This window comes from Cucumis melo, chromosome 2 (assembly GCF_025177605.1).
Source record: "Cucumis melo cultivar AY chromosome 2, USDA_Cmelo_AY_1.0, whole genome shotgun sequence".
Classification (NCBI taxonomy): domain Eukaryota; kingdom Viridiplantae; phylum Streptophyta; class Magnoliopsida; order Cucurbitales; family Cucurbitaceae; genus Cucumis; species Cucumis melo.
In genome coordinates, this window is record NC_066858.1 from 4196805 (window position 1) to 4220284 (window position 23480).

Here is a 23480-nt window from a genome sequence, read left to right on the forward strand (position 1 = left end):
TTTAAAAAATATACATTATGAAGTCCAAAGGTGAGGCCATTTTCGTCCTTTGGCTTGGCTTGATCTAATTGATCTGCTAGACAAGAAATCGTCCAGAGAATTTATATTGGTGCAAATTGACTCCTTATTTGATTCCCTGTAGCTTGGCCTCTCTTCTTGAAAATTGGGAGAGCTTTTTTAGTCATCTTTGGATTTTTTAATTTTGAAAATTTTCACACATTAGAAGAAAAACACTAGTATATCTCAAACATTAAACAAATATAGTTTGAAGAGGTCAGTAGATCTTCTCTAAGATCAATCAAAAGTAACCCTCAACCAGAATGCATCTAACCATTACAAAAGTAAAAAACTCATCCCAAAGGCCAACCGTAGTAAATCAAGCATATTTCTGAAGACAGAGCAACAAGGGGAACTCACCTGGGTTGAAGAACGATTTGAAAACCTGCAAAAGATACGTTTAGATAAAAGATAAAGGGGAACCCTTTTTAAAACAATGAAATGTAGTTTATATTGCCATCTTATTAAAAGTACCCAAGTCTCTCCTGGAGAGGAACATGTAGTTTGTTCATAAAAGCTTCAGGAAACTGCTCAAACAGTTTATGAAGGGCTTCCAATGATCTAATCTAAAGGCAATAAAAAAACAGAAAACAAGGACAAATGAGAGAGGGAGATTTAAAATTAAGCAAGAACAGATGTTTACATGTTAGATTTCAAACCAAACCTTTGCATAACCATCATAGATTAGCCTAGTGGTAAAAAAAGAGAAATAGTCTTAATAACTAATAAAGAGGTCATGGGTTCAATCTATGGTGACACTCTACCTAGAAATTAAGTTCTTACGAGTTTCCTTGACATCCAAAAGTTCTAGGGACAGACGGATTGTCTCGTGAAATTAGTCGAGGTGCGCATAAGTTGGCCTGAACACTCATGAATATAAAAATAAAACAAAAAAAGGACAAAAGAGACCAAACCTCTACATAAATTCATCTCATCGACAAAACTAATTTATAAGAAACCATCATTTTACAGTCTTTGAATTTGGCAGAGTGACCCAATTTGTCATGTTAGCCTATCCATGTTGCTAACTAGAAAAGAAATGGCATGTTACAATTACCATAAAGTATTCCATACTCTTATCAAATCAGAAAATAATAGTTGGAGTCCATTTAGTGGGATTCCTCTTTTTGTAGGCTTGGTGCCTGTGTATTCTTTCCTTCTTTCTCGATGAAAGTTGTGCTTTTCATAAAAATAAAAAAATAATAACAAAAAAAAGTAAACAACAACCACGACAACAAGAAATTAGAAAATGCATTTACTGCAGAGGATGCAAATTATCAATCGTTGCATTTGGATTCTTTTATGACTAAGCTTGAAATTAAAGCTATATTTAAGAAGTTTTGTTTATAAGTATTTACATGATTCATTTGACGTCTTCATTTAATAAGTTTAATCATCTTATTGGGTTTAGATGAGTATTAATTTAACAACTTATAATCAAATTTAGGCTCTGAAATTAAAATTGACCCACCTAGTTAAGCGCAAGATACAAAATGACTATTTTCCTCATTTATTTCATATAAAAGGGATAACGCATAAAATCAATAAGAATTCACCAGTACCTCTCCAAGACGATCTCTCGCACCAATTAAGAAACTCCAAATAGCTGATATAACAGTATAGAACACATGAACGTCCAAGATGTAAATCTACAACCATAAATTAAATAGAGATAAGAAGACTGTACACCCATTTAGAATTTACATGAAAATCTGAATCATCTCAACCGAACAGTCGTTATATACTGCTAATTTAACATATGATACTCAGAAAAAGAAACAGAACGTGACTACTTGTTATATAACTGATTTACATTTATGTAACAGAATGACTTTTATCATTAAATCATCTCATTGACAACAATGTAACGAAGGACTTTTATCATTACATCAGCATATTGATAACAATGTGACAAAATGACTTTTATCAGCTCATTGATTAATGATATCAAAATACACAACGGTTTTACAAATATTTACATTTATAGACACAATGTTTATCATCTATCACTGATAGACACTGAAACTTTGCTGTATTTGTAAATATTTCCAGAAGTTTTGTCATTTAAAACAATTATCCTTATCAAACCATCAAGGGTGCTAACTTTTTTTTTTTTTCTTTTGCTTTCTTTTAGAGTTTTCTTCCTAGAAGTACAGCTTATTTTTGCTTTCAAATGCTTCGATTTATTGTTCTCACAAGTCACAAGGATACCAAAACTTACAGCAACCACCGGGGCCCATAAGCTAAGAATAGTCAAAGCATTATGATTATCTGCAAATACAACACAAGGTGAGAAGTCAGACTACAGAAAGAGAATAACCCTTACACAGAACAACCAATTCTGGAAAAGCTTCTCTTTATAAAGAGAAAAATATAAGACTGAAGGCATAAATGATATATTAACCAACTTTTCTTATGACATCTCCTTATAAATACAAATGACAGAGGATGAAAGGATAATGGTCCAGAGTTTATATTTATCGATGAGATTCATGTCAAAAACAATAAGAATTCTTTTTTTGTTCTTTTATTGAGAAACCAATTTTTTTAAAAAACTGAAACCAACACATTTCAACCCTAAACCCTGAACAAAACTTTTGATTGAGAAACCAAATTTTCGTTAGGATAAAAATGAAGAATAGACTTCGCCATAATTTTTAATGATTTGGACCCATTGAATGGGCTTCTTTGTGACACCTATTGTTCTCTATCAAATTCTATCTTTCTCGTGACTCATGGATATGGTCTATTGGTACTCCTGTCAGTGCAATTGAGCCTCTTGTATATTATTAATAGTCTGCCATCGGAAGGATTGTTACCTTGACACTGTTAATACTGATGATCGTCTCAAACATTGTATGCCCTATATGTCTACTTCTCCATCTTGGTGTCTCATGTGTAAAGGGCACTCCAAGTCTCCTGCTCTTCTATTTTTGCATTGTTCATTTTGTAAGCTTTTGGTTGGTTTTTGGCAGGACATCGTCTCATGGTACAAAGAAGACAATATGGTTGAACCATTTTGCAAGCTTTCTTTTGGTTCTGTTACTGCTCTTTATTGGTGCAAAATCAGTCACCCTTTTAAAAATTTTAGTCTTTCTTATTTAGTTTCCAACTGAAAATCTCTTCTGTAATCATATTTAGGTGCTCTAGGTCTACGTTCATTTTGTTTGTTCTTTTGTTTTTTTTTTTTTTCTAAACGGAGACGAGCCACTTTATTAATAATAGAAAATGAGACTATTGCTCGAAGTACAAGAGAATTATACTAAGAGCAAAAGGCAAAAACTAAGGAAAATGAAGCCTAAAACTGAAACAAAGGAAGTACCCTGGCAACACAAAAATGAATACGAACTAAAAATGATCACAAAAGATAAAACAGTGAGCTATTTAAAGCAACGGAGATTCAAAACATCAGAAAAGAGCTAGATACAAAGTAAATACAAAAAGAAAAAGGTAAACCTTCGTTTAAAATTTCTTTTGTAGTCACCCAGAAAAAATGAAGAACAAAAAGAAGATTGGCAAACCATCTATATTATATAGGCCTACAAGAAGGCAGATAAAAAGGATCCAAAACTAACAATTAAGGAGCTATCATCTACAAGAATGTTAAATAACTACAAAAGTACATAGACACAATAGCCCAAAGAGAGGCTTTAGACCTACCTGGGGACCAGACCTCATCCTGTAAGACATCTCCACCCCTAAAAACACTATTATTCCTAAAACCAAAGCACCAAAATAATAAAAGAAAAAGGTACTGGAGAAAATAAACATTAACTTCTTACCAAGAACTTTAGCAATGATCTAACGATTCGCTACAACGTCGCCTTGTTCTCCACTTTTTGTGGATAAGGAACATGGACATTCTGTCCATCCAAGTATCAACAATACCCTCTAAAAAACTTCCAAATATCACACCTTTATCCTTTCCCAGTTATCATAGAGAGACCCACCCCAAATAAAATTTAAAATATATTTAAAAATCATTACATTGTGGATTTTCATTTATAGGAGGCCAGAAAAAATTTTAAAAGATTAGACAATAATAAACAAAAAGAAGACCAGCATGGCGACATCCTTGCATGACATAAAGAAACTAAATTAGAAAAGGTTGACTTAAGATCAAGCAGCAGATAACACAAACAATAACAGATATGATACTAGATAACAAAACAACATTATTTTATAAAATTAAATAAATATATATAAACAAACAAATAAACACCGACAACAATACAAATCTATAGCCTAAAATGAAATGAAACGAAAACTCACTTCTAGACACAAAGTCATGCCACGAATATCTTATATCTTTCATATTTACAATAAGCCTGGTGGGTCCAACAAGAGGCTTGATCTGCAAGATACGAATCAAGTCTTTAGATTCCATCGCTAGAGACAGGTATCATTCCATAATGACCATAGCTAACCTGAAGAAAATAGGCAAATGCAAATTTTCCACCCAGAATGATGATCCACAAAAGCATGTACCTGCGAAATGAGTTTGGGAATCTCCTCATGTTCACAAACAAAATTTCATTTCTACATGACATTTACTTGAGCAGTTAAAAGAGGCATTTGATGTAGGGACATATTTACCTCATCTTTACATTCCTCACTTACGAAAATTTTATATAAGTATATTGAATATACAAATTCGGCATGGAGTAAATAGACCTCAAAGAAACCACTAAAGAAAAATACATAAATGTAAAATACCAAAAAGGAAAGTAAGAATAATATATAAACCTTAATTTCCTTTTAACACACTCCCTCAAACTCGAGGAGGTAGAATGACGAACAACTTGAGTTTGTGAAGAAAACATCTTAATCAAATCAGCAAATTTAAAATAGAATCAGAAACCCAAGAAGAACCAAACACGCAAAGAACTATAGGGCTAGAAATAGAAACCCACAAAGAATGGAACCAAAGACTTCTAGGCTAGAAACATAAATCCTCATATAGAGATCTACAACAAAACCTAAGAAAAACGAAACAAAAACTTCTAGGTTGGAACAAAGATCTTATAGAGTGCTCTGTAACAAAACCTACGCAGAACGAAGCAAGAACTTTTATGCTGGAACAAAGATCCTCATAGAGAGATCTATAACAAGACCCATGAACAACTAATTCAAAAACCAAGCAAAGACCAAATAAGGCAATGAACCAACAAATCTGGACAGGTCGAATGCAGAGGGAGCTTCCTTGCGTGGATCTTGGCGACGATGTGACTGGGCTGATGGAATAAGTAGGGCAAAGGTGGAAACAAATACAGGAACGGGTCGGAGGTCAATGGGAATTGGTCTTAAACAATGGTGTGAATCAAGATGAATCTGCTTCCACCGATGGCTAATTGGATTGACAAAGGCAAAGATTGGACAAGGTTGTGGCAGCTAGGGTTTAATGAGAAAACCTTTAGCTTTAAATATTTTATATAAGATATTGAATATTCAAAATAATTCAGAGTACATAATAACCTTTTACATAGGAGATAAATAGACCTCAAAGAAACCACTAAAGGAAAAAAAAATACCTAAGGGGGCGTTTGACGCACAGGTTCGAAATTAAATGCCTGGGAATTAAATGTCTGTGGGCTTATCTGTTGGAGTTCTGATGCCTGGGAATTATAGATGCATGTGTTTCAGTAGCAAGATTAGAAATCTGGGTTTCTCATGCCTGTTTTTGGAGTGTTAGTTTTGAATTCATGGGTTTAGCCAGTCTGTTTCATTTTTTTTAGTTGTACATCCTAAATTTTATCATGTAGCATTTTTTTAATAGAGTTACATTTAATCATGGTCGTGGTTACATTTACAATTTCCACTATATTATCATTATATTGATATTTGATTTATACTTGAGATCAAAATAGATAGGTCATCAATTTTTACCTAGGAAAGATTAATTTTAAACAAAGATGAGAAAAGAGATAATTAAAAAAGATGATCTAAAAATTATTATTATTAAAAAAGCTCCGAAAGAAAAAAAATAGAAGAATGAGAATAATTATTATTAAAACAACTCCAAGAGAAAAAAAAATAGAAGAATGAGAAAATGTATTTTAAAAGATATTATTGTGATTAAGTCAAAGGCGTATTTGAAATGACTCAGAAAAAAAAGATTTTTCAAAAATTCATTTTTATTAATTTTTCAAGGTTGGCGGCGGTCCCCACATGATCCAATAGCTAATCTACAATTTTCAACCCCGAAGGATATCCATTGAATGACCTGTTTTTCCTATATATTAGGCCAAAAAGATTTCACAGGTATCCAATATGGAATACAATTTTTTAGGTATGTCTTTCCTTTCCGGTGGCATAAAGGGGAAGCTTTCCTCGATGGAAAGTAATTGAAACTCTTCGGATTGGAATAAAATATCTAAAGCCTTGTTCATATCGTTTGGCATTTCATCTGTATCTTCTCTATCCTCATCATCTTCTCTTTTTATTTCTTCACTGCTTACACTTGCTAATGACTCTTCATCGAAGTCTTTCGAACCTTTATCAAAAGTTTTCTGAAAAGTGCAATGTATTCCTCGCACACAAGAAGAATTAGGGAATTACATCAGGAATGGAAACCGGGATTTTATTTAGTCCAAGGACTTGGATCTTGACACAACACGCCTTCCCGGAATTGTTAAAAGAAGTCCTTTTCCTGTTGAATTGTTTTCGGAAAGGCTTAAACAAATAAGAACTTCCTCGAGACATTTTAGAAATCTAGCGCTTCTTGTTTCTCTTCATTCATTGATGCAAAGAAATGTCAGTCGGAAACTTGTAAGGTATTTCAAACTTACTTGTATTGTCAGATGGAGACCGAAGAAGATCATTATTCAAATTCTCCTTGGACGGGAATGCTATATTCACTGCACTGTTTGATTGGTTGGATTCCGAATCAAAGGAAGATATGAGAACACGACTGGAAGATGGAAGGGTTCTTGAGTGATTAGTTAATGTTGCTGAGCTGTCTATCGGGAGGACTAAATGAGAAACTACAACAGCCTCTTAAATTTCCTTTTCATTCCCTTATGGATGTAAACTGAACAGTTACTTGGCAGAGAATCGTTTCCATCCACATTCTCTTTCCTCATTAATGCCTTTTTCTTGTTCACACTAGGCTGGAAAGTAGCCCCATTTGACCATCTAAGATTTAACTGGCGGGAGACCAAAGCCCAATGAATTAAAGGCACGGTTATCTTCTGCTGAATTCTGTCTCTTCCTTGAATGCAGCTTATTCATTTCTAACAAATAGATTTCATTTCCAATCAGGCCATCGGCCTCAGTCTTCTCCTCCGGCGCTGGTGAGGAAACTTGAATGTGGTTCAAAGCTTCAAACGGATTTCTTGAAAAGGGAGGATCTGTTTTAGTTTTTTTGAAAAGGAAATGAGTCTCATTTATTAATAATAATAATGAGTCAAAAGCTCAAAGTACAAGAGGATTATACAAAGAGCTAAGAAAAAACTAGGGATCAAGAGATACACCCAGACATCTACACAGAAGGGAGCTGTTTTAGTGGATTTAAACACATCAAGTTCTGGAGGGAAGAACAAAACATCAACAACTTCATCTTCCAAAGCTTGCCTAACCCTTAGTTGATCGATAGGGTTTTTGAAATCCTCTACAAAATGACTTCCCTTGAAAATACTTGGGGGATCTATAGGCTCCATATCACCAAAATTCAAGAAAAAATTAATGAAGTGTGGGAGCTTTGGTGAATAGAAAACACGAAAAAAATCACAAACCCTAATAGCTTTTGATCGCATTCCCTAATTATATGCCTCGTGCATACATCTTAAGAAGAATTGGAAAAAAATGCACCAATCACCACAGATGCATTGATTTTCATATTTTGGATTTAGGAAGCACCGACACAGACACACGACACAACACATAGATACGCCCAATTTCTAGAAAACTAGGACACAACACGTTATAATTTTTTTATTTTTTTTTAAATAATATATGTGAAATTACTTGTAGATAAATTACTCATATGTTAGAAAATAACAATACTTCTTTGAAACACATATAAAGAGTACATTGGTTGTTGGAGTTCATTAAAAAGTTCCAAACTACAATACAAATACAAAATCCTAAATAGAGATCACACTTTCATCGAAAATAATGGTACAAGGGGTATGTTTTTTTGGAACCATATCAAGAGTTCTCCCATTTTATTATTTTTTATGCATTAAAAATATTTCCTGGCTAGTTGGGAAGATCTCTGGTATAAGTTTGAAGCTAAAGTATCATTATGGAGATGTATGCTAATTGGAAGAGGGTGACTGGTGCCAGCGATGTCTGATTGGAGGGGAGGGGCCGAGCGTTGAAGATTGGAAAGGACTAGGGGAAAGTCAAGGCGAGTTCTTAGGGTTTGTTTTTTTTACAAAAGTGGCTGAAGTTAAAAAATAAAAGGGGTGTGTTTTATTTTTTTTTAAATATTTTTTAATGATATTAAAAAGTTCCAGCATGTCCTCCAGCATGTGGAAAAAAAAAGATCAAACTCAATTTTGCGTGTCTGACACGCGTCAGCCACATAAAGGTGGCAAGGTTTACATTCCTCATACCTCTCTTAGGAACTTCATTATTAAGGGAATGCATTCTGGGGGTTTAGCAGCCCTAGCATGATGAAATCCATGAGGCTTACATCAAATATCGTCTTCCCCTATTTTACAAATTCTCCTGATATCGCAAGTTGCAACAAAATTTATTTGTGTTTTTTCTTTTTTCTCTTTTTCTTTTTCCCTTTTTTTTTTTTTTTTTGGGAAAGGAACATTAGTGGATGCAGATCTAATAAATTCATATACTTACTTGATAAAGTCAGTAGTCCTCTCATACATCCCACGTCCAACGTAGTACCGTTCCTAATAAAACAAATTTCAGAACCAAAATAATGGAAAAAGACTTGTTTCCATTCAAAAAACAAAACAAAGAAAACGAAAAGGCAAAAGAAATTATACATTTAACCAAATAGTGCGTCAACTGAAATTGAGAAGGCCACATTACCCGAACAGAAAACAATAAATAAAACAAGCATAAGAGGGTGAAACCTGACGCATCCATTTGATAAAACGAACAAGAGGCCACCGATCACATTGATTTGTTAAAAGATGGCAAGCAGGTATACGCATGAGGATACTGAGACAAAGTTGTACTCCACCATATATTCCAATCACAATTACATATAGTCTGAACATCACTCTTTCCGCATTAGGCCCACTCCCCTCCTGAAGAGCTTTCCTGTAAGAGAATAGATATAAATAACACCAAAGGTCTTGGCGAAAAACAAGACGGCAAAAACATTAAAGCAAGAATACATACACATAAAGAAATGTTATCGAAGCTGATGCAATACTGAACCAAATAAAACGAAGAAAAATTCGAGAAACAGCAAGACGCCTTGAAGTAGAGTATGCACCATACATCATTAGAATATCTAGAACACCTGGATCAAGTTCATGCAGATCAATAGAAAATTGTTAGAACAAGAAGAAAATTATTTCCATCCATTGCAAACAAGATAACAGAACAAATCAGCTTCAAACACTTTCAGTAGAAATGACTAGAATGGCACATACTCTCAATAAACTTCATTACAACAAATGTCGGACCAAGACTCAAAACTTCCAGCAGTGTCTTCATATTGAAGCTTCCATTGTTAAATGCAATTATGGTCAGAGCCTGTAAGAATAACAATGTAAAAAATAATGATTAAACAAATGAAAATGCAGATATCCTAGTCCCCTGTATTGAACACATGAATCGTAATAAAATCCTTTGGATTAGATTTCTGGGATCATTATCTGTTTTGTCATTTAGGCTATATCACATAAACAAAAACCAAAAATAATCTCCCAAGCATCAAGACGCAGGTTAGCAAATTATAGTTAACAGAACAAAGGATAATGGAGAGCATTTAAAAAGGCCATATACCTGAAACATCATAACCAAAAATATCCATAAACGATGGAAACTATGATAAAGATGAAGAAAAGTCCGATGCTCAACAAACGATGTTTTCCCTTGATGACGACTTCTACCAAGCATACTCTGAAAAAGAGATAGTAATAATGAAGAGACAGAAAATTACTCAACATACTTGCACTCTTTTTATATAAGCAACAGAGAAATTGTATAAATCAACAAAAAAAAAAAAAACAGCCTAGGGCAGGGTAGAGAGAACCCCCCACAGAATCAAATCATGTGAAGGATATAATTGCAAAACAATTTAGTGTAATTTGTACATCACCAAGATGCCTTATTCTGCACTCAAAATACTCGTACGAGTGCATCACAAAGAAAAAAACTAAAGTACTTTAATGCACCATACTAAAAGCATAAGACCCAATATCATGTGGTTTTTTCCAATATGTAATTTAATCAGACAACTAAACGTTAATGCTAAATAACCCTTAGAGAAAAATATATAAAAGTTAAAAAATAGTTATCAGTTCTAGAACAAAAATGAAAGCATGACCAGGAAAATGAACATTAGCAACAAGTACCTATTGTTCATCAAAATCACAATAATACAATTAACAAAGAATAAGACGTGTACACCAATAGAATTTAGCCAATAGCCTATGACACCAGTCTCTTGCTCGACCAGAAGCTGCGCTCAACCAGATGCATTTATTTAATTATAAGAAACTTTTTTTTCAAAAAGAAAACAGGCCTCTTCATTAAGAAAATGAATAGACAATATAGTGTTGAGCCCAATGAAGTGACAAGATCTAAGCCTTGGGAATAAGCAAATGTGCCCAAACATCTCAACTAAGTTGCAACCCTAAAAAACAAGAAAAGCCAAGCCCCAAGCCAAAAGAAGTTCTAAAAAACTTGTTTTAATGGACAACAAGAAAAGTAAGGCTGAGGAGATATTTTACACCATGAAAGATCTGAAAAGGTAAGTGATCCAAAAAAGCCTATCAAAACAATGTTTTTTGTCTCTGAAAATCCATCGGCTCTTATCAAGGCACCATGACCAGTAAAAAGGATGACTCCTAAAACCAAAGGTTTAGGGTAGTACATAACTCAACAATATGAATTGATCTTTGACAAAACTGAGCCTTATTGGTAACAGCGAGTCCACTTCTTTCTAGAAATGCATATGGGTTGGTACATCTCCTCACAAAGTCATCTTCTAAGGCTTTATGCTCCTCGCCACAAAGGTTCAGTTCAGCCATAGCGGAATATTGGACAAGGGAAAATGTTTGTGGGATCTTGACAATATCTTTTATAGCCACAAATCCGTTTTCCCAGGTTTGCATCCACAATAAGCTAGTTACGTCCCTTGCCAATTTCTTCTGAATCGCGCTATTTTCATAGCCAAATTTCCTATCAAAGGTCTGATACTAAGATAACGATTCTGCTTCTTTAGACTAACCACTACTCCAATACTGATTGTAAAACCTTCAGACATTCTAAAAATTTGCATCTTTTTGTAGAAACTTTTGGAGAAGTCATTTTCAACACTGGTGGTTGAGGCTCTTCCTTAACACATTCTTTAACCACCGTCAACTTCTTTCCCACCACCAGGAACCCAATATTCCACAAAGAAAGCAATATGTTGAGTTGTACATAAATCATGACAATGGATTAGACTCAATTTAGCTGAATCTGGAAATATAATTTTTTACAATTCCACAAAATTCAACAAATGAAATATATGCACATACTTATTTGGAAGTTCAGCATCATAACAATAATCATAATCATCTTCTATTTTTCCTTGATTAATTAGGATAACAATAATCACAATCATCTACAATAGCATCAATGTAGACCAGGCCTAAAAGCTACGAAAATTTAGAATTACGGCAAATGGTGAGGGTAAACAACTCAAAAGTAGCCTACTCAAACGAACCTCCAATAGTTTGATATATCTCAAACATTTCATTGAATAATTGATATTTCTCTAAGGTTGGTGGTTGCACACAGTAACCACCTAAAAAATTGCATATCATAATTCAAGGATTCTTTAGGTTCAAGAAAATAATTAGATTCAAAACCCTGAAAACCACTTGCTAAATCAGGCTTTTACTCCCAAATGTTTAAATGAAAGCACCAATTTCCCGTATGGAATTATACAGCACAGAAAGATCTATCTTCGTCAACTAAAACCAATCAGTACAATAAATAGTACATAATATAAATACCACAGTATAAATGAGTTGAAGAAAAATAAAATAAAATAAAATAATAATAGTTACAAGAAGAAGTAAAAGAAGAGAGATTAGTTTTGACAAAATTAAAAAAATAAAACATGCAGACCACCTTTGACTTTGGTGTTGGCTTCTGAAAAAAAGATTTGCCTTTATGCCATGGCCAACTGAGTTCAAAGCATCTAAGCGACCTGATAAAAAAAAATGAACAGCGCTCCAAAACTTCTTCAGTATGAACTGTTCGTTACAAATCAAACTTACAGCATTTTGCAACTAACCAGAAATACTCGTTAAAATCATCATAGTTTCTCCACGCAGAATGTGGTGCCCGCCCATTATTATTGTTTGCAGCTTCCTGAGCATTTAATTATCTGGACTCATCAATTGATAGCTCAAGACAGCCGATTAAATATTCAAGGGACACTTTTAAATAGAAAATGCAATAGTCTTTTCTGTGATTTTGTGAAATCTAGCTCAAATGCAATACTTCAACAATAAACAGACAACAGAGTAAACTTGGCACCAAAACTGAAGAATTTTGTCAAAACTTATTAAAATCATCGTAGTTTCTTCATACAATTGGAAACCAGTTCTCTAAGTTCTGTTAAACTTAGCACCTTGAAACTAACCTTTCCATTCCTTTTTCCTTGTTTTGATTTCTTAGACTAGAAAAGTACAATAATAGGTGCAACAACTCGCAAAAAAATAAAAAGAGAGCAAAAGCACAAAACCAGAGACCAAAATGGATTAAAAGAACCCCACTCCTCTGTACAATATAGATCACCCACAAAAGAATAAAACCAAGAGAAAACCCCAAAACCTTCAAAAACTGTAGCTGAACCGTGCCTATCAGAAAATTTTCACCTTTTGAGCTCCATTTCTAAAATTTTAGCAGAAGACTTCCAGATGCAACTTGAGCTCAACTACTTCTTTTTTTTTTCTTGAAAAGGAAACGAGTCTTTTTATTAACAAAAATGAGACTACTACTTAAAATACAAGAAAATTATACAAAAAGCAGAAAAGAAAGGACTTAAAGATCAGCAGCCAAAACCCTTTCAGCTAGGGTGACACTTTCACTCAACTACTCATATGGACACACTCACTCCTACTCTTTAACAAAAAAAGAAAAATAAATCCAACTCTTCCATTAGAAATTTTGGAAGACACAAGAAACAATAAAAGACATACCGCAGCCAAAACCTCATAAAGAGGACAGATAACTTGATCAAGGAAAGAAACACCATCTTTAGACTCGCAGCTCTTAGCCGGCTGCGCAATCTGATGCCTCAGTATCTCATCCATTTCCCTAACCATCTGCATGCAAATTTAAGGGTAAGACAATGCAGCTCATGGAAAAAGATAAAAATTACATAACAACAAATAGATTTTTTTAGTTAAAAAAAATAATAATAAATTATAGGAAACAGGTGTGGAAAATACAGCCAAACAGTCTTTTGAAACAGAGACAGACTTCTTTATTGATAATAAAACTCAAAGTACAAGAGAGTAATACAATGACCGTAATAAATAAGTCTAGAGAGCCATAAGCAAAGAAATTAGAATGTGCACCCGAACATCTCAACTAGATTGACACCCCCTTAGCACCAAAACATAATATCTCAAATTAAAGCAAGAGTAAAATTTAAGCCAAATACAATGAAACAAACTCCAGATAAATACAAAGGGCTGAAATAGAGAAATAAAGGAAGAGAATAGAAGCAAAACAGTACAAGGACCGAGCCTAAAACAAAACAGCTACTGTGTAAACAAAACAAAATGAAAATGTAAGCTATGCTCCAAAGAAGGCCTGCTGAAGAGGGGAAAGACGAAACTGTAAAAGTGCATACAAAGTCACCAAAACAGAAACTGGGCTACGCAAATGGCTGAGAGAGAAAGACTGCCCAGTTGAGACAAAGATCTTGAGTGGAGTAGTTCACAAACTCCTTATTCAGAGAGCACCAAGCAGCAAGCGTTCTGCGGAACGAAAAATTTCCGGTCTTGAGTTTTGCTTATCGTGGAAATTCCGTTGATTACGTTCAAACCAAAATTCTGCAAGCAGAGCTTTTAATATATTTAACCATATAAGCCGAGGCTTCTTTGGTAGAGAAGGACCATCCAGAAGTTAGAAACACCAAGGAGCTAAGGGAACCATCAAAGACCCAAGCAATATCAAAGATGGAGAAGAGACTGTTCCAGCAAAAGGAAGTGAAGGGACAGAGTAGCAAGAGGTGGAGTAACAACTCGTTGGCCTTTAGAAAAAGAGGGCAAACCGAAGGCTAGAGGCACCCGTTGGGGGTGGAGAATATCTGCACTATTAAGGGACCCAAAAAGCATGATCCAAATCAGAATATTCACTCTCCGTGGGCAGTTTGACTTACATAGGGCTTTAAATAGCCTTTTATCCATGGGGGGGGGGGGGGGGGGGGGGGGGGGGATTCGACAGAGAAACTGCCATCCTCGCCAATTGGCCAAATTTCATAGTTCTCAGAAACGAAGGAGAAATCCTCCAAGAACAAAGATTGTAGATCTTTTATTAGAATGAATAATGTGTTTTATACAAGAGGAGAATACTCCGATTTATAGAGTTCTATTACAATTGGGGGTAAAAAGGGAATTAACCTAGAATATTACCTAATCACCCAATTAACCCTTAACCTTCTTACATCATTCCACCCCTCCAAAAAGAAAACTCGTTCCAAATTTTAAAAAGAAGAAATTTATGAAGCAAAAAAGAAAAAAAAGAATGTTCAACAGAGTATGACCAAACCAAGCTCCTACATTTTGAACAAAGATATTATGTTCGAAGGGATAAAATCAAGACAAAAAAATCAAATAGGGCCACTAAAAGATGAACCTCTCCACTGGCCGTAAACCCGAAAAAGATGTTTCCTTTAATCTCACTCAAAACCGTATTCAAAGAACAAATTTCAAAAGAATTAGCTTTCGAAGAAAATCCTTCAAGAATCACATTTTCTTTATCATTCGCTTCAAGTTCTTGGACAGTTTGAAGATTCATTTGCATCGCGACCAATGTGTCATTGTTCTTGTTCAATTTTTGCTTGGTGTTCGATACTTCTTTTTCATCTTCTTCATTGGATTTTTCTTCACTTGTGACCATTTCCAAATCAACATTTTCAAATTCTTGTTCTTCAATTTTATCTTCAAGATTTTCAATTTGAAATTTTTCCAACCGTAATTCCTTCGCTTTTTTTTCCACATACGAAAGCACTCCCTTCCTGAATTCTCGAAAATGAACTAATAGTTGCTTCATATGAGTCATTTCCCTCAACGAACATTGAATTTCTTTTGTTGCTTTCTTTATTTCCTACAATGCTATGAGATCAAAGTAGTCACTTTGTTGGATTCTTGAATAGGTTTTAATCTCATAATGGGTATGGGACTCATCAATTGATTTTCTTGAAACTATCTTTCTTGATCGTGTTTCATAACCAAAAGAGTAATTTTAAGTCTTGAACGTTCTTGGTCGGTAAAAATCCATTCTTGATGATTCTTGATGATTCTTTAATTCATCCAACTTCCAATCTTTACGTTGATTGCTTGAAAAATGGGTTTGATTGGATCATTGGGCCATTTTTCGGTATTGTCGCCTTCTTATTCTGTCCCAAACTGTCTTAGAAAAATCATCGGATTCACTAGAATCAAATTTTCAATTTGGATAATGATTGGTTCTTTGAGAAAATCGAGCATGACCAAAATTAGAATGTTAAAATTCTTCTTCCGAATCACTTGAATCAAAACTCCAGCATTGTTTATGAAAGTAAAATTGATTTTCTTGTCTATACCTACTGCTGGTTTTTTTTCTTGGACATCTTCTTTGATCAATAGAAGTTCATTCTTGAAAATTCTTGATAAGTCTTTTGTGTCTTCTTTCTTGGAATTTCAAGGGTTCCCCCTAATTAGATGTGTTGTTTGGAAACAAGCACAAAACTCAAACCTCCCTCACGTGATTGATGTCAACAAGAGTTTCCCGATCTTCCACTGGAGGCAGTCAACGTTGGCCTAGATAGTTTGCTCTGATACCAATTTGATGTAGCCTAAGTAACCTCAAGGAGAAATCCTCCAAAAACCAAGATTGTGGATCTTTTATTAGAATGAATAATGTGTTTCATACAAGAGGAGAAGACTCCTATTTATAGAGTTCTATTACAATGGGGGTAAAAAGGGAATTAACCTAGAATATTATCTAATTACCCAATTAACCCTTAGCCTTCTTACATCAGTTCACTTTTTTAGGCAAGAGGAGAGCTAATAAGGAGCTGAATTCAGCAACTTCCTCTTCTCTCAAGCTTCTTCCAAAGGAGAGGGACCAAATAGGGTATCAAAATCCCAATGATCAACAACCGAGCCAAGGGATAATAAGACAATTCTTTAAACCAATGAAAAAAGGTCCTTAGGAGAAGAGAAGTCAACCCAAATGTCTGTCCAAAAACCGATTCTGCTGCCATTGCTAAGTTTAAGAAGAGCTAGAGGTTCCACCAACCTCCACACTCCAGAGATAATAACCCAAGGACTCCTTAGGCTATCTCCAGGCTTTCCCAAAATAAACCAATTGAAAGCCTCGTGCATGCTACGAATAATTTTCCTCCAAAAGGTTGTTTTCCCCCTTGAATATCTCCATCCCCACTTAGCAAGCCAAGCTGAATTGTGAATTTTAATGCCCCCTAGGCTGATGCCCCCATCCTCTAATGGAAGGGAAATCAAACTCCATTTCACAAGATGGTTCATCTTGCCACCAGAAGCCTTACCAAAAAAAGTTCCTAATGATCTTTTCCCAAAGAAGTTGCCACATTCTCGGGATAGAGAACAAAGATAGACAATATGTATGTAGGCTAGCCAAAACAGCATTGCATGAAGTTTGTCTACCTCCTCTAGAGATGTTAAAACGCTTCCATCCATCTAATTTCTTGTGAACTCTATCTATGTTTGGTTACCAAAACTCCTTTCGCCTAAGGTAGCCTCCTAGGAAGAGACCTAAGTATAAGATGGGTAATTTTTCTGCCTTGCAACCAAGCCAGGCTGTTGTTTAGAACAAGACATCCTCACTCACATTTACACCACTAAGAGCTGATTTTTCCCAATTAACTTTGCCCCGAACACCATTTAAAAAGCCTAATGGCTTCCTTTAGCTTGAGAAGCAACAATTCATCATATGTTGCAGAAAAGGAGGGTGTCATCAGCAAATTCGAGCAAGGGAAGGTGGATTAAATCCTTACCAACAAGAAAACCCTCATATTGCCCAGTTACGTGGAGATTGTTGATGATGGCCACTAGTACCTCATTTACAAGGAGGAATAAGATGGGTGAAAGGAGGTCCCCTTGGCGGATTCCTCTAGTAGCTATGATACAGCCCCTTGGTTTCCCATTAATGAAAATAGAGAATTTAGGGTTCTTCAAGCAACCCATCATGAGCAACCAATCATCCAAGCTGTCCATTTGGAACTGAATTTTTTTATGGTGTAAAACCTTCTCAAGGAAGCTCCAATACACTCGATCAAAGGCCTTTTCAAGATCAAGCTTCAAGATCCAACCCTTTTCCTTTTGGCTCTATCGTCTTCAACGGCCTTATTAGCAATCAAGACTGGGTCAAGAATTGTCTTCCTTCAATAAAAGCACTTTGGAAGGGGCTGATGATTGAGTCCATGACTAATTTCAAACGTTCTGCTAGGACCTTAGCTACTACCTCATAAGATAAGGTGGTGAGGCCGATTAGGCAAAAGTCTTTTATAACTAAGGCATTTTCTTTTTTATGTCCAAGACATATATCCCTAGGATGCAAGCATTTAACCTACCATTTTTCCGAAAGTCCTCCATCAAAGCCCTGAACGTGTCCTTGAAAATAGACTAATGTTTGATGAGGAATTCCAGCCATCAGCATCTAGGCCTTTGTTTCTGCGAAGAGCTTTTACAGCCATAAAGATTTCCTCCACTGAAAAAATGAGAAACTAGGGCGGCATACTGATTTGTAGTAACACAAGAGCAACCATTGATGAGAGGAATGAATCTATCACCCAAATAGTGTCTAGCAATCAAAAAAATGAAAAATGGTGCTCATTCTTTTATAGGAAAGAAGGAATTTTTCTTTTTAAGGAGACAAGTCTCAAATTTTATTAATAAAACAAGACAAATGCTCAAAGCACAAGAGAGATCTACAACGAGCACTCGAATGAAGAGACTGGAGATCAATAGGCGCACACGGACATCTCAACTAAGTTGACACTCCATAGCGCCCTCATCATATCCAACAAACGCACACTGACCTCCAAATTTATGTTGGAATGATTCAGGGGTGTTCTTTGATGTTTGTGATAACAATTTCTTTCACACTCTGAACTTAATGAATAACAATTTATTTCTTCGTCTTTCTTAACTTGATTTAATCGGATACTATCTATTGGATTGGTAAAATCATACACGAACCATAAGATGTAGTCTTTTTTTCGAATGTAAAACTTAATAAAGGATTTACAAAAGTAATCGCTTCTTTCCTTAGTCCTCTTTTGTTCTTGTAAAGGCACTTTGTTGTCCATATTTGCACTACATTACGACCTTTGATTAAATAATCTATTCCTTCTGGATTCTAGAATTTCCTGCATAGTTGAAATATCATTTTTAACCTACTAACATGGTTATAAAAAAAATAAAACAAAAATAAAAGTGGCAGAAAGCAACTACATCAGATGGCGACAACAATGGAGAAGACTGCAGTAATAAGAAGTCTAGGTGGAAATATGTAGCATAAGATCAAAAATAAAAGAAGTGAACATAATCTAATAAAATTACAAATGAGTCCACAGCTACATACATGGTGAAATATGTAGCATAAGCATTCTGGAAGAAATCTGACGTTGGCTGCCTCCCCCCATATCAGAAAGTATAAGGAAATAAATTGTAGCTTTTTTTCCTTGCTAACAGCAGACAAACTGCAAAAAAATCAGAATACTTGTAAAAATCACATAAAATTTTCTTCTAGAAGGAATCAAATTCAACGATTCATTGTTGAAAAATAAAAATATAAGATGAAACGAAGACTCCATTCAGAAAATAACAAGAATAAGTTAGAAAGACCAAACCTGCTCCAAACAGGTTGAATGCATAAATATTCACACCATTTAACGTAGTTTTCTAGAGACTTCTTAAAAACACCCTCCACAGCAGCTTCATCCAATTTCTGAAGTAGATAAATAAATTTAAATAAATAATAGTAATCATTTAAATAAGTGTGTGTGTGTATGTGTCTCTATATATATTTAAAAATAAATTTAAAAAAAAAATATTTGAGCATCTGTACATTAATAATTCACAAGAACTAAATTTATGGAGGATATTAGTTAGAGCGCAAAGCATGGGTGCTTGTGGAATTACGCAGTGAATAGACCTTGCTTTGGCCCGAAAAAACTTAGAAGAGAGAGCTAAAGTTCTGTAAACTCAGAATTTTTTTTGGTTGTAACTAGGCTGTATGCTCATGACAGCCAAGTAACGATGAAATTAACTTCTCCAATGTTGTATATTTTGGAAAAGTGGAAGACTTTAGGTAATTTCATTTGAAAATGGAGGAATGATGTGGGAAAAAGTATTCTCGTCCAGATTTCATTCAGATGCATGGAGGTTGGATCTCTATTAAGAAGTAACCTTTCAACATGTTGGGAACATAGCACTTTTAAGGAAAATCACGAATACTTTTGAAGGTTTTGTTTTTTCTTTTTTATTTTTATAAGAAACAAATTTCAGTATATCTTCAAAAACTCTTTGGGGCGTTTGGGGTGAGTATTAGAGTGGGGTGGAGTGGGTTATTATAAGTCACTCCATGTTTGCCCAAAAATTAACATAATCCCCATATTTGGATTATCTAACTCCCCTCTTGCACTGTTCAACTCCCCCTCTTGCACTATTCAATTCCCCCTCGTACACTGTTCTAACTCCCCCTCTCGTTTTTGCCACATTGTTCAACTCCCTCTCTCTCTTCCTTCAATCTCAACCGGACTTGGCCTCGGGATTGCCCAATATCCTCAATACTTCCTTTTTTTCTTCCAATCTCGACCGGACTAGGTCCCAAGATTGCTAGAGAATCCTTAAATATTCTTATTTGTTCCCAATTTTGCCGGGAACTTCCCCGAGTTGGCCTAAGTTCCACCTCAAAAACCACTTTGTCCACCAAACTCGGCCGAGAAAGCTCCGAGATATGCCCCAGGATCCATCTTCTTAAGCATTCCTGCCCTTGATCTCAGCCAGTCATCAACAGGATAAATATTTAAAACAAATTTTTGAGTTCAAGGGGCAAAATTGTTAGATTTATGAATGTTTGGATACACTTAATTTTGAATTGAGATTGAGTGTCCGTATTATGTGAAAGATTAACTAAAATATTATATATATGTGTGTGCGTGTGGGTGTGTCTGTGTGTATATGGTGAAGACAAAAGTAGTGAATATATATTTATATACAGTTTTTTGTCTTGCTTTCTTACTAACTACGTAGCCAAATTGTAATGATGTATGCTTAAACTAATTTCAAACACAATAATATAAAGATATAAGGAAATTACTTGGGCCCCAAATTTGCAAGGGGTGGAGTTGGCTAAAATAGTTCACTCCTTGTTTGGGCCCCAAATTTGCAAGGGGTGGAGTTGGCTAAAATAGTTCACTCCTTGTTTGGGCCCCAGATTATGGAAATCCTAGTATTAGGGTTTCCATAATCCCTGTACTTCCCTCAACTCCCTCCCCTAATCCTTCTCACTCCTTCGTGGTTTTCAGCATAATGAATATCATAATTAAAAAGATTTAATAAAAACAATCTCAAAAAAATGTGTATTTCATATACAGTATATATGTAGAAAAAAAAAAGTAATGAAAAATCAAGATTAAGGCTAAATTTATGAAATAAATATCATAATTAAAAAGATTTAATAAAATCAATTTAAGAAGAAAAAAAAGTAGTGAAAAACCCAGGTTATAATAGTTTCCACCTCAAACACAGCTTATAATAACACAGATTATAAGAACCTCCACCCCAAACACAAATTATCATAACACAAACTATAATGGTCTGCACCCCAAACGCAGACTACTATAATCCCCAGACTATTATAATACCAAGACTATATAAGTCATTCCTCACTCCAAACACCCCCTTTATCTATTGGATTGCAATTAGGCTTGCATATAAGTCAAGGAAAAAATTTGAACAAGAAACGGAACTTTCCAAAAACTAATCCCCAAATGATACCTTAAAACTTTACAAAATTATTGTCAGAACAAAGCAGATAATCTTGGAGGCACAAGTGGTTTGCTATTATTCATGGTGATTACTTTTTTTTTTCAATAAGAAACAATGAAATATATTCAGAAAACAAGGAATACAGACATGACTTAGAAGATGCTAACGAAAGGCTTTTGTTGAAGAAATTTCTACAACAGCAGTTTTCGAAGTCCTTGGAAGATTTGGAAACCATTGCAGCTTTGATGACTGTTGGCGGAGGTTAAGAATTTCTCCACAAATTTGTATGGGTTGTCGTTGGAGGGCTGAGGTTTTAATTTGAGAGTTTCATTTCTTGCCATGGGAAAAAGTAGGTTTTAGTTGGTGTTTTAAATGAAGAGCAGCATTTGGTGGAAGTTGAACCAATTAATGTGAATTCTTCGGTAAAAGCAGAAAACTAATATGTGCTTTGCATGACTAATTTGTTGCCAAGCTTTGACACGGACGAAGGGAAAACGAACGACAAATTAGATATCAAGTCACCAATAACCATAAGATACAATTAGCCAACACTGCAACATCAGTTATTTATGATAGGAAACAATCTTCCATAAAACGAACTCATAGAAAGATGTCTGAACACCCACCAGAACCAAATTGCAAGCAGAACCAATTGTTGTTAACAATTAAAAGTACACTAAACCATCCATCAAGGTTCAGTGATGAGAATATAGCACTTACTGGTTCAGTTTCTTCAGGGATGCGTAGGCGAGATTGTTCGTTGGCAAGTAGGTGCACTACATGTTCACGCTGATTAGACACGTTGTCTTTCTAAAAGACATCAAATTTCAACGTTAGATAAATTAAATTAACAATTAAAAGAAATAAACAAATCATGCAATTTCAAAGTTAAAATATATTAAATTAAACACCTACAGAAACAATGATGGTTACCAATAAACTATACGAGGGTGAATAAACATAACTCCATTCCAATAGCAAAGGTGTAAAAGCAACAAGATTCAGAACCATAGAATTTTCAAAGAAGGAAAGGCTTGGCCACCAACTTGAGTTGGGTTGGCTAAAAAAACTAACAGTGTTTGGTTCACCAAGTTCACGTGTTAAATAACTCAATCTACCAACTACAACAGTTTTCGCTAGAATTGCTATTGAAGTCAGCACATTCATCAACAAACTCCCTCTTCCCCTCTCTCAGCCCTCCCTCTTCCCCTCTCTCAGCCCCCCTTCAATGGTCTACCCATCCAGGGATACCTTAAAAGAACCTCCTTTTGAAGCCTATGAATGACAAACTTCAAAGGAAAAATGATTAACGGACTGTACTCTCAAGCAGAGGCTGTCTAGCTCAAAGTATTTCAGTTTTGGTTAATCATCCAATATATTATGGAAGTTTAAGACTCCGTAGAAAATTAATATTCTTGCTTGAATCATGCTTAAATTTTTAATGGAAGTCTCAATTTGGCCACAAAGGAAGAATCTATCACTTTGTCTCATGCCTTCCCGTATTTGTTATAAAGATGAGAAATCTCCTAATCATATCTTCTTTAATGTCATCAAGAGGTTATTAATCATATCTTCTTTTGTTTTGGAATTCCAAATTTAAGTGGGCTTACAAATAAATTAGATTAGCGATTGGACTTTGAAATATCAATTTATACCCATGAGCCTTGGGGTTTGTATCAATTTAAACCCTAGACTAATAATTGTATCAATTTAAACCCTAAACTTGGATAAGCATATCGATTTAAACCTCAAACTAATAATTTAGACCCTAAACTTTTATAAGTGTATTAATTCTTTTTATATTTGTGAGTGTCCAGGCCAGCTTTCTATAAGTGTATCAATTTAAACTCTGAACTCACATAATAGTATCGATCTACTCGTCAATTATGTTTTATTTTGGTTGTACTTATGAAAGCTTAAGATTTAAATTGATGCATATATGAAAGTTCAAAGTTTAATTTGATACACTAATGGAAGTTAGGGCTTAAATTGATACAACTATTAGTTTGGGGTTTAAATTGACACAACCCCAAAAGT

At 34.8% G+C, this 23480-nt stretch overlaps 1 protein-coding gene and 1 long non-coding RNA gene across 2 annotated transcripts in view; both read right to left on the reverse strand.

Annotated features, from left to right (window-relative positions):
- LOC103492488 (callose synthase 9) overlaps positions 1–23480 on the reverse strand; it is a 64664-nt gene that overhangs the window by 33445 nt on the left and 7739 nt on the right. The window contains exons 8-24 of the mRNA XM_008452885.3: positions 22164–22253; positions 19301–19398; positions 19033–19150; positions 13398–13523; positions 12488–12564; positions 12322–12400; positions 9982–10098; positions 9627–9729; positions 9370–9493; positions 9099–9288; positions 8860–8912; positions 4485–4545; positions 4330–4411; positions 2279–2328; positions 1620–1706; positions 532–623; positions 418–442 (exon numbers count right to left, since the gene is read on the reverse strand). Of these exons, the coding sequence (XP_008451107.1) occupies positions 418–442; positions 532–623; positions 1620–1706; positions 2279–2328; positions 4330–4411; positions 4485–4545; positions 8860–8912; positions 9099–9288; positions 9370–9493; positions 9627–9729; positions 9982–10098; positions 12322–12400; positions 12488–12564; positions 13398–13523; positions 19033–19150; positions 19301–19398; positions 22164–22253 (1572 nt within the window). The remainder of the gene's footprint in view (positions 1–417; positions 443–531; positions 624–1619; positions 1707–2278; positions 2329–4329; positions 4412–4484; positions 4546–8859; positions 8913–9098; positions 9289–9369; positions 9494–9626; positions 9730–9981; positions 10099–12321; positions 12401–12487; positions 12565–13397; positions 13524–19032; positions 19151–19300; positions 19399–22163; positions 22254–23480) is intronic.
- On the reverse strand, positions 3231–4271 carry LOC127148173 (uncharacterized). The gene is made up of 2 exons (XR_007818921.1): positions 3718–4271; positions 3231–3596 (listed from the first exon to the last, which is right to left on the reverse strand). It is a non-coding gene; the product is annotated as an uncharacterized LOC127148173 (long non-coding RNA).